Source organism: Copidosoma floridanum, unplaced genomic scaffold (genome assembly GCF_036245765.1).
Source record: "Copidosoma floridanum isolate Cflo_tuat_1 unplaced genomic scaffold, Cflo_Japanese_pri ptg000007l, whole genome shotgun sequence".
NCBI lineage: Eukaryota > Metazoa > Arthropoda > Insecta > Hymenoptera > Encyrtidae > Copidosoma > Copidosoma floridanum.
In genome coordinates, this window is record NW_028321884.1 from 10,943,687 (window position 1) to 10,955,284 (window position 11,598).

Here is an 11,598-nt window from a genome sequence, read left to right on the forward strand (position 1 = left end):
TCAAAGTTTTGTTTACTTCATGCGAGCTGATTGCGATAAAAAAAAAAACTAAAAAAAATGTACAATTTTTTGCACGATATGATATGTACATTTTTGTTGCTAAATGTGTAATTTATCATCGCCAGTGGATAACGTTTTATACGCAGCTATACATGATAACACGATATCTGAGACGTATGATTATTATAACTGTATGCCTAATTTTCTTAGAAAAATTCATGTACCAGCATTCCAAAAATATTAACATTTTTGGCATTTTTTTTTTTTTAATACGTGAGCTTGAAAAACATTTTTTCTAAATAACCTATACAAACAAAATACAAAAGAGATACTATAAGTTAAAGCCTATTTGTCATTTTAATTAGTTTTTTATGGTACAAAAAAATTATGTTTAACACATTTTCTTCGAAACTAATCACTGAAATTGATTATAATATTCGGCTAAAAGAGTTAAATTACGTATTAGTTATCATCAATTAAGTCAAACAATTATAACACATTGGACAGGGATAATTCAATTTAAAAAATCATACATTATACATTTAATTTATTTATAATAGTTGTATGGCTTAAAACTAGCTGTGTTTGCATTTATCACCAACACACGTATAATAAATAATATTCGATCTGTAACACTTTTAAACTGCTGACAGGAAATAGTTTTGACTACACTGAAAAAAAAAGAGTAAAATAATAAAAGTTCATGAGCATCTGCCAAATATAAGTACAGAAAATTTGTGCAACAATCTCATCCATGGTTTGATTTTTTTAACACGCAAGGTAGCCACCATCAACTGGAAGTTCAACTCCCGTGATCATGGAACTTCTGTCGCTGAGAAGAAACGCAACGGTATCAACTACCTCGTTTATTTCTGCAAAGTAAACACAAAATTTATACATTATTTGCCATGAAAACATTTCGAAAGTTTAGTGTTTTATCGATTTGTTACTTTTAATGAAAAAAAAAAACAAAAACAAAAAAAAACAAAAAAAATTTGAAACCGATTGACCTGCAAATCGATGCAACGGAGTGAGATTTTTGAGGAGGTCAGCCTTTTCTGGATCACTCCACTGATTTCTTGCCAATTCCGTCATGACAACAGTTGGCAGGACACAGTTGACTCGTATCTTGTTGGGCCCCAACTCCAGTGCCATGGACCTAAATTAAAAATTACATAAACGTGTAAGCACAACTTTCACGACAACCCCTCAATACTTGTCAGTCCAAACTAACTTGGTTAACATATTGACAGCTGATTTAGAAGCTCCGTAAACTGCGTATTCCCAGTAAGCGGCTTTACTGCCTGTGGACGATATGTTGACGATGCTGCCCGGCACTTTTCTGTCGATCAAATTTTGGGCAACCACTTGGGACACGTTCAGAATCGCTTTGAAATTCAAGCCAAAGGTCAGATCGCATTCTTCTTCTGTCAAAGCGAGACAAGGTGCCAGGATTGTAATACCAGCACAGTTTACCAACAAATCGATGGGGAGGACACTTTTGACAGCTTCTTTCGTTGCTCCCCAGTCCAGAAAATCGACGCAAACTGTTTTAATTTCGGGATGCTCTTTTGCCAATTTTTCGAGATTTTCTTTGTTGTTCGATAGTGCAATAACTGTGCCTTTGTACTTTGATAGGCGCAAACATATTTCTCTACCAATACCTTAAAGGATAATTTTGGTTGTTTAATTAAATGTTGTTTTGCTTACGCGTGTCTGAATGAAAAGATTTAATGATATGTACACTGTCGTGATACTTATGATATGTTTATTAGTTTATCGGTATTGTTAAGTATCTAAATAATTACCTTCGCAACCGCCAGTTACAAGAACACGTTTGTTGTCGAAAGCGATATTCATGGTGTACGGTAAGAGCTGACTGAAGTGAAAGCTTTCAATAAAGAATTCTTCAACAACTTTTGTTTACTTCGTTGGTGCTGATAGGGATAAAAAAGAGATAAATAGCAATTTACGATTTTTCTCGTCAACTGACATATATATTTTTAATGATACATATGCGTGTTGTTGCATCCACGTCCCAAACAAAGAAAGTGTATCTTTATTATTTACAGACAAAGAATTACTTTTTCCAAATAAGAAACAAAAGTAATTTAAAATTTTTAACCAATAACTTTACCTTTAAAAAATTTCAAGCGAAAAACGTTATTGATTTAGACGAGAAACATTATTTTATAAACATTCTTATCAAAAATATGACTCGAAATATAAGTTCATCACATGTATTGTAAAAATCAAGCTACTACATTAGTACTTAATTATAAATTATGAAAACCTTCATAAAAATAGAAAAAAAAATTTTATTAAGACCTTGACAGATTTATGCTTATGATGATTGTATATTTTACAGAAAAAAAAGTTTTTTCAATAAGTAATAGATATTTATTTTATAATATTTTTAAACATTTTACTACCATACAAGACTAATATTGCTTGTAAGATGATTTTTATTAACTAGTGTTCCGTAAACTTATTTACTTATTTAAATTGATATATTTTTAATCATTTCACAGATAAAAATTAAATAATCTATGTAATAAATACAGTGATCATTGCAATAACTTATAAAAAATATTACAAATTATTGTAAATAAAAAAATTATTCTTCAACTATTATAATTGTAATGTTTATAGATATTTAAATATTATAGTAGTTCTTCATGATATGCTAGTTATTAATTGATATGTTGTTATAAGTCATTCATTGATATGAGTTTATGTATCTACGAACAATACCTATTCAAAATTTTTATAAATATTCATTTATTTAAACTTGCGTCTAAATATATTGCACAACATGATCCAGGGAATTAGCTAACACTTGATTTCTAATTACGTTTTTATTGTTATTGTCTTCGAAAAATATGCCTATATAGAATTCTATCACGAAAAAAATTAAGAATTCCTCAATAAAATTAGTATAAAATTATAAACATATTTAGAGTAATATATTAAAATTTTATATACTCCAGTTCTATTGTTTTCGAGAAATAAATTATTTCTTTAACACATACTATTATGAGAAAAATAGTTTTTTTACTGATTTCAACTAGAAAAATACGACCCTCACAGAAAAAAATTATTAATTTTACGGAAATCGTAAAGCTAAGGTGACTGAAACGATAATATGCTAATCAGAACACGATTGTTGGTTTACATAATTTTTTTGAAAATATTCTTAAACTTTTGGTTTTTGTGATACAAACTCCTGAAGGCAACAAATCGTTGAGCTGATTGTGAGTTGTACGTATTATTTATAATACAAAATTTTTATTTTCAATATTTTTTCATGTAATAATAATTGTTATTTTCGATAAATTAAAAAAATCAAAATTATTCAGTTCTATGAAATTTTCATTATTTATTATACAAATATACAAACTCTGTTATATTTAATATCTGTTTTTCATTTGTTTGATTCCGCCACACTAACAGTTGGTAAGATGGTCCCATTGTCCTGAAGTAAAAATTATTTAAATTTTAAATGTTAAATGTTATTTTTCGGTCTACTCATTAACACAATGAGACCTGGCCAGGATTCTAGATAATTTAATTTAATTGTAATTTAACTGCAATTCTCAAAATGAATGTTCACTATCAGCTCCTTACGTTTGATACAGATGTCGAAAATTTTTTTTCCAATAACCACTAATCAATGCTTGCTCAACAAGTATATGTATAGACAACTTGAAAAATGAAAATAAATCAATTACGTAAATATGTTTTTTGAAAATTTAATGAACATTAAATTAAGTAAAAGAATAAACAAAACTAAAAGAGTGGAGCTTAAAAAATTTTATTTGGGCATCTAGCTATTAAAAAAATATATTTGTCAATTATCAGAAAAACTTGACGAAAATTTTTTTATGAAATTTGACGTCTGAATCGCTGCAATGCTATACTACCAATTTTTAATCTCCTGTCTTTTTTTGTAGATCTAAAATTTTGTTGTCTAAAAAATGTGTTACGTAGTGACACATGTGGCAATAGGTGAATAACTAAATTTTTGAAGGCGTTCAGTTGAGCGAAGTAGTACAGACTCGATGTGGTCAGACAGTTGAGAACTTTCGTACTTTGCCGTGTTAGTAAAACAAACCTTTACGTACTTACTCTCTACTAGAATTGCTTTTCTTGAAACTAAATTGGGAAACAAGTAAAATAATCATTCGTAATAAGTAATTGTAATATTAATTAACGTTAATCCCGTGTTACTTTGCTTGCTTTGATTTCTCTTAAATTTTTCTTATCCTCCGCATAAAAAAAATGTATTAAAACATTACATGGACATTATAATTTTAATAATTAACTAAATATTGCCAAAACTCTTTATACGTGCAGTATAGTAGTTAACAAGTTCATGGAATATAAGGATATTTTTTTTATGTCAAAGCAATTGGTCTATCTCAATATTATATGCTATTACATTTTCCTCCAACGTATCAAGATCATTATCTATAAAATCTATGAGATTGTGGTGTCTGACGTAAAAAAAATTTTTATCTACCATATCGTAGTAAGCAGCGTTATTACCTGAGCTGCGTCGGGCGCTTTAATGTCCTTATTGACGTAATATTTGCTTACACTCATCCCAGTACTAGGCTCGCCTTGCATACAATTCTAAAGACAAGAGAGCAAATACTGATTAATGTGTGCCATTTTTGCGTTTTTTACCCATTTTTGAATACAATTTTATACTTCATGACAATTATCTGTCTTGAAATTCATGACTTTCTTATCTAACACTTGTTCAAATTATTTAACGAATTAATTGATAAATTAATTATTCTTGCGGGAAATTATTAGAAGCCATGTCATAGTGTTTTAAAAATTTTTGAGTTCATTTTTTTTTTACATTTAATTCAATTCAATTACATTTATGGAATTTTTTTTTTTTTAACAATAATATTACAATATTTTCGACTTGGTTTACACTTCGAGTATGGTGCAAATTTACTGTATATGGTACCCTCCGTCAATGACCACCGCAGAACCGGTAGTCATCGCGCTTCTGTCACTCAGAAGAAATACTATAGAATCCACAACCTCACAAGGTTCTACAAGAAAACGGATTTTACATAATTATTTAATAACCATCAAAATCCAGCAACAACTGAGGTAATAATGTTCATATCTTGCCTGCAAATCGATCCATCGGAATTTTCACCCTTAAAGTGGCAGCCTTATCCGGATCGCTCCAATTCGCTTTTCCCATCGCTGTCATGACAAGCGTTGGATTAACCGTGTTAACTCGGATGTTGTAAGGGGCCAACTCCAAAGCCATAACTCTGGCCATAAAATCACAATTATTTTAATATTTCTTCTTAAAGCAATTTTTTTATTTACCAATAATATTGAGTAGCATTAATTTAAAAAACAAATTTATGCATCCCAAAAAATCCCCTTTTTCCACAATAGTACGCTTGAATATTAAAATGTCTGCTTTCAATTTTTAGGGAGTATTGTTTTTTTGTAGAATGAGTTCAAAGTCGGGTTGACACACTACAATTTTCCAAAATATTTCAAGTTTTTGTGATACTGTATTAATACGCGGATATATGTATATAAACATAATTAAATGATCATGCCTCTAAACTTGGATTTTTTAAATCCGTAGCCAGTAATTTTTTTTTTTTTCTGTAATGATGAAAAAATCAACATTTAGTATTGTACCTTAAGAAGATCGACACGCCTGTTCTTCGATTTTCAATAAACAGTCGTTCGTAACGTTTTTCTACAAATAAATGCGTGTTTCGCCTTAAGTAATTTGCGATAAACAAAAATAATTCAGTATTTCTGTGGACCAATGAAAAAAAAGTATAAAAAAATGTCAAACGATTTTTTTAAACAAAATTCGGATGAACAAAGTTGGAGGAATGTTGTATGTTATTATAGTGTATGGAAAAAAAAAAAAAAAAGAAAATCATGATTGTCAACCAACTTTGTCAACATATCCAAGCAGGCCTTCGTCGAGCAATACGTCGCGTGGTCTTTCACAGCTACCAGACTAGCAGCGGACGACAGGTTGACGATACTTCCTGGAACTTTTCTATTAATCATGTCTTTCGCTACGATCTGCGACACGTTGATGTAAGACTTGACATTGACATTGAGAGTGGCGTCAAAGTCATCAGGCTTGAGATTGAGGAACGGGTCAAGAATCGCGATCCCGGCGTTGTTGACCAACAGATCGATCGGTAGTACAGTTGAAACGGCCTTTTTCGTCGCGTCCCAGTCTCGGAGGTTGACGCAGACAGTCTGGATTTTCGGGTCTTCCTTTTTCAGAGAATCAAGGTTCGCTTGGGTTTTCGACAGAGCTACGACCGTGCCGTTGAATTTCGAGAGCCGGAGAGCCGTTTCTCGACCGATTCCTGATGATTCGTGTATATTACGATATTTTTAGTTTATTTTGGCAGGGGGTTTGAAAATTAGAAAATGACATGTGGTACCTTGACCAGCTCCGGTGACGAGGATGCGCTTTCCTTCGAAACTGATATTCATAGCTGCACTTTAGTTGAACAGAACAAACGACGATGGAGGCTAATTTACACCTAATGACAAAGAATATTGGAGGATGAAAATTCAACGTTTCACAGGGTTGTAAACATTTAAACTCCGTCTTTGCCAAAGTGCAATAAATGATAGTACTTTTTTTTTTTTTTTTTTTTTTTTTCTCAAGCGGTGATAAGGTGCGCGTTTTACGAATAAATCAAGGACAAGGTCGATGCATTGCGGCGTCGTTTATTTTTCATTTGTACCTAGAGCAGAAACTTTTGTAGATAAATTTTATGACTCTGATTATTGATATCTATTGAATTTTTAGAAATTGTCGGTGGTTCTTTTTGTAATTTTCAACAACATTTCCAATTTCATTACTAAAACTTAATTTTTTTAAAATCATAAAAAAAGCTAGATTTATCTATAAATAATTAAAGAAATTGAATTTTGTTTTAACAAAAAAAAAAAAAAAAAATACCTTACGGTATGTCCGTCCGTGCGATGCGACTTCAGTGGCACTGGGTCTGGTTTAAGTTTCGATCTCTTTATCATATCAAGTCACGTATATTATGTCCAACTTTGATTTGCCATTTACGTAACTAATAAATCAATCTCTCTTTGGTGTATTTAATACATGTTTGAGGTCACCTCTAAATAAACGAATGCAAAACGCTTTTACATTTTTAATAAACAAATGAACGCCCCGCAATTTAAATTTTTTCACCACAAAATACAATTTTTTCACAATAAACTATTAAAAAACCATGTAAGTAAATATTAATAAACAGTTGTCATTTGATTTCATATTTTTCAAACCGAAAACTACGCAAGAGTCATCTGTAGATAGATTTTGGAACAAAACGATTGTTGTATAAAATGCTGACCGATAAGGTGGAGGTCTCATAACAATTTGTTATCTTTACTATGTTGTTTTTGTTGTATTATTAACCCACTGCACATATACCCAAACAAGTCATGGTGGGCGAGCCGTCGAAGGACGACTGTCAGCCGGAGTTCTCGGTTATTGTAATAATAAGTGATAAGAGTTCCCGAACATCGGCAAATGTTTGACGTCGAGGTGGATGTCGCGAACATGATTGAGGCCCTTTGACATTCGCTGGTCCAGGTAAGGAATAATTGACAATTTTAGTTTTTTTTTCTTTTTTCTTTTCGTTAAACTCGATAAAGTTTCAGTAATCGTAAATAAAATCTTTGTGGCAAAACTTTTAACGATAAAACGCGAAAAAATAAGTTTTTTACGCCAATTTGTTTAATTTTATACGTAAAAATGATACTTAAGTGCTTTACTTTATTTTTTTTGCTAATGAGTATAATAACAATAATTGTTTTTTTTCATTGAATCTAAGCTGCTCGTATGTAATGATCTAGTTTTGAACGAGAACTTAACATTATTGTCCGCTATCCAATAAAAATTAAAAGTTCTTTTATAATTTCGTACGAAACATTACAATTTTAAGGTTAACTTCGATTTCGTGGAGAAAGAGAGAGATAAACGTCAAAATCGAAGCAAAACAGCTGCTTCCATCGTTGGCTCAGCCGGTTTTCGACGAAAAGAACCAAGTACCCAGCCGCGCAAGAAGATGTCGCGGGAGCTGTTTTTCTTCGGCTGCGGCGGAATTTTACACCGAGCCATGCTTTTCTCGCTAAACCTTGGCTGGCAGGCGCGCATAAGATTGCCGATCCTTATTTTCTTTGCCATTATGACCATGAACGTGAGGATGAGGCTCGAGATCGATGTGGACATTGGAGGATAGAATAAATATTACAACCAGATTCTACACAATGAACCGAAAGAAAAGACTGTTTTACTCTTTTTTTTTTTTTTTTTTTTTTTTTTTTAATTTTCGTGTGGTTATCGATTTCGTAGACAAATATGGACTTAGGTTTAAGGACCCGCTTATTTTTATGTTTACAAAAGAATTGTGATGGTATTTTTTAATTCTTTTTCAGATTACAAATTTTAATTCTTTAGCGTTGCAAAACGTATGATACTTGTGACTTTATGCAACTGTTGTATTAACATAAATCGCATATTATTTTTTTTAGGCTTGTGTTGTGTTGATTTCTACTTAGAAAAATTGTGTGGGTATTGGCTGGAAAAATAAACGTTGATTTAGAGTGAAAGTTTGAGGTTGAAGCACAATTAAAACAAAGCACAAATATCGGCATATCATTGTTACTAAATGGATAATTGAACTATTATTTTACATATAAGTGATAATGTTGTATTATTTGCCTATAATATAATATACTTATATTAATTGATAAGTGCTAAGTTGTATGAAGATTTAATAAAACAAAATATTTTTCTTAAAAACGTCAATGTCTTGTTTTTTTACATGTTTTAAAACTAATAATTATTTTATTCAAACATAATTTATATTAAATGCATACAAAATAAAAAAAATTTTATTTGTAAAGTATTTAATGAAAAAATTTCATCATCATATATATGATATCTTTCTGATAGTCAAAGTTTTCACAGTTTATTTCTACTTTGTATATTAATTAATAAGTATCTTACTAATTAAAATCACATTTATTAAAAAGTTTCGAGGTATTACAGATTTTTTATAAATCAGATGCAAGTCAGAAAAACGAAGTAACGTTCAAAAAAAAAAAGGATTAACAATAAAATGTATATTTATGTACATATTATTACAACAAACTATTATCCGATCTAAAATGTGTAGCAAATCTTTATTTTATATTGCGTACGTGTACATTTAATCTAACTCTTAGACGCAAATAGGATTGAACTTGGAAAAATCGCCTCCCATTTTTCAGGATTACAAGTGGAAAACGGAGAAGGGACGAGGGATTGACGCACTTATTTGTGAAAAAACGTAGACTTGCCAGTGCTACTACAGTCTCCTTTCGATTCCCGTTGGAACAACACTGTAGTGAATAATAAATAAAAATTTTTATTGTTTATTAACAAACCTAATTTTTAAACCCATTAAAAATGATTTTGAAACATAGTCTTTGTCTTTTAGTTTGTACGTTTTTAATAACACTACAATTTTCGTGTGCTCGGTTGGATTACAGAAAGCTTGGTAAGTGACCTTGTAATTTATAAATTATTTAACAATCACTAAGAATATTTTTGAGCCTAATATTTATAAAACGTTAAATTTACAACATATAGAAAAAAATTTTTTTTACAACTTGCATTTCACAATTGAATTCTAATTTTTTTAATTCATGAACACTTTTTTAATAGTTTTTATTACGCAATTCATTATATTTTTATTATCAAACAAATTAGCAATAAATAAAGTACTCAATTTTATTTGTGTAAGTTAATAATTTTAATTGTTCAAGATAAAAAGATACTTGCTTTGATAAAAGTTTTGGAATACATACAAAAAAGGCCGCAACAAATGAATATTGATACTACAGTTGGCGTAACTTTTGCTGAAGGTGATATATGGAATATAATTATTTCAAGCTCACATCAAAATTTACAGAGGCGCAAAATAATATTTTTATAATTTTTTTTTTTTTTTTTTTTTTTTAGTTAATCTAAAAGCTGCTCTTCAACATTCAAACATAATGTTCGTAAAATCTCATCAAAAACATTTTCTCGAAATGGCATTACTATTGTCCAAAAACACTCGAAATATGATTCATAAAGGTGAAACATTGTCAAGCGAAGCTGAAGCGAGACGTAAATATAATTTTTAGTTTATTAAATATTTCAAAATTTTTTTTACTAATATTTAATATTTTTTTCAGTAAGTGCAGGTCTTAATATACCGCACATTTGGCTAAAACCAATAACGTGGAGGAAAATGGTGCTAGAAAATCATTTTAAGCCCAACCCAAATTTAACGACATCGGATGTCGTGACGTCGTTCTTCAGCGGGCATCCTACAGCTGACGAGAGCGACAAGTGTCTTTTAGATTTGATAAATAATTGCGAGTTGTCTCATAAATGCCGTAAGCTTGTGGTTAACGACAATAGCAGCAGTACTACTGGATATTCGTTAACCCATAGATTACTTATCAAGCAAACCATCAGTGCTGTGAGTTGAAACTGTAGCTTAATTTTTTAATGATTGTCAAATGGCTCTTTTTTGGGAAAAAAATGTTTACAGCTCATAAAATTTTAAAATTTAGCTTCAATGTAACACAAGCATCTCGAGATTTTCGCCATACCTTGGATACATCTTGTGCTATCAAATTCTACACGATTTGATGAGTTTAGAAGCTGTGGGATTTCCAGACATCGGCAGAGATTTAGCCTTGGAACAAAGTTATACTAAAAAAAAAAAAAAAAAAAAAAAAGAATTTAATAATACCAGCTTTAACATTCATTCATTGTTGCAGTTTTTTTGTGTGGTATGGAAGGATACTTAGACTTTCTCAGCGAGCATTACGAGCAACTGATCCTGGATTGGCAACATGACAGTGGATGTTATCGTGGATTCAGGTAAGTCACCACCATTAAAAATTGTTCATTAAAATAATTAAAATAATTTTTAATAACTAAAATTTTATAGTGATGTGAAAATTCGTCAGAAGAGAGCCGGAAGCTTCACTGATTTTAAATGCATCAATCATACAACTGGACTTGCAGCCGCTGCTTTAGCCTTAATGATTCGTAAAGATGTGGAAACGATGACGGTTCCATAAATGATTCGAGTTATATTCAGTTTCAAAAATTTGTGTCGAAAAATCCTGAGAATACTATTCAAGTATGTCTTTACTTTTTGGAAGGTTTAAACTTTTTTACGTAATTTTTAGTAATTTAAAAAAATGCTCATATAATTAAAAGTACTCATTCAAAGGTTCCTTTTTTCTTTTTAAAATTTATATAATTTTATAATAAGGTTTCTGATGATATTTTTGAAAAAATTGAAGGATTTTTCAAAAAAAAGTTATAAATTTGTTCACTTTATTTTTATTGAAGATATTGTTTAGTCTGCTTTTGTTAAACTTATACATGCATGAATATGTATGTATTAATATTTATGTTATGTTTGTGTATCATGTATACCTGTACATATAATCATTAATGTCCTTTTAAAAATAAAAATAATAAAAATATGATTACACACA

The 11,598-nt window shown here is 30.2% G+C and overlaps 3 protein-coding genes across 3 annotated transcripts; 1 reads left to right on the top strand and 2 right to left on the bottom strand.

Annotated features, from left to right (window-relative positions):
- Nucleotides 1–768: 768 nt before the first annotated feature.
- On the bottom strand, nucleotides 769–1,860 carry LOC106639039 (L-xylulose reductase-like). The gene is made up of 4 exons (XM_089588925.1): nucleotides 1,809–1,860; nucleotides 1,235–1,664; nucleotides 1,011–1,159; nucleotides 769–872 (listed from the first exon to the last, which is right to left on the bottom strand). Exons 1-4 carry the CDS (start codon nucleotides 1,858–1,860, stop codon nucleotides 769–771), a joined length of 735 nt encoding a protein of 244 aa, XP_089445051.1.
- A 2,973-nt stretch (nucleotides 1,861–4,833) lies between these two features.
- LOC106639066 (L-xylulose reductase-like) lies at nucleotides 4,834–6,600 on the bottom strand. Its single transcript, XM_014352504.2, has 4 exons — nucleotides 6,465–6,600; nucleotides 5,957–6,386; nucleotides 5,155–5,303; nucleotides 4,834–5,072 (listed from the first exon to the last, which is right to left on the bottom strand). Exons 1-4 carry the CDS (start codon nucleotides 6,514–6,516, stop codon nucleotides 4,969–4,971), a joined length of 735 nt encoding a protein of 244 aa, XP_014207990.2. The 5' UTR covers nucleotides 6,517–6,600; the 3' UTR covers nucleotides 4,834–4,968.
- Nucleotides 6,601–9,461: 2,861 nt separating this feature from the next.
- Nucleotides 9,462–11,577, top strand: LOC106639040 (UPF0764 protein C16orf89 homolog). Its single transcript, XM_089588497.1, has 7 exons — nucleotides 9,462–9,590; nucleotides 9,859–9,957; nucleotides 10,055–10,204; nucleotides 10,273–10,562; nucleotides 10,657–10,792; nucleotides 10,867–10,969; nucleotides 11,040–11,577. The coding sequence occupies exons 1-7, from the start codon at nucleotides 9,500–9,502 to the stop codon at nucleotides 11,170–11,172; spliced, it is 1,002 nt and encodes a 333-aa protein (XP_089444623.1). The 5' UTR covers nucleotides 9,462–9,499; the 3' UTR covers nucleotides 11,173–11,577.
- The last annotated feature ends 21 nt before the right edge of the window (nucleotides 11,578–11,598 follow it).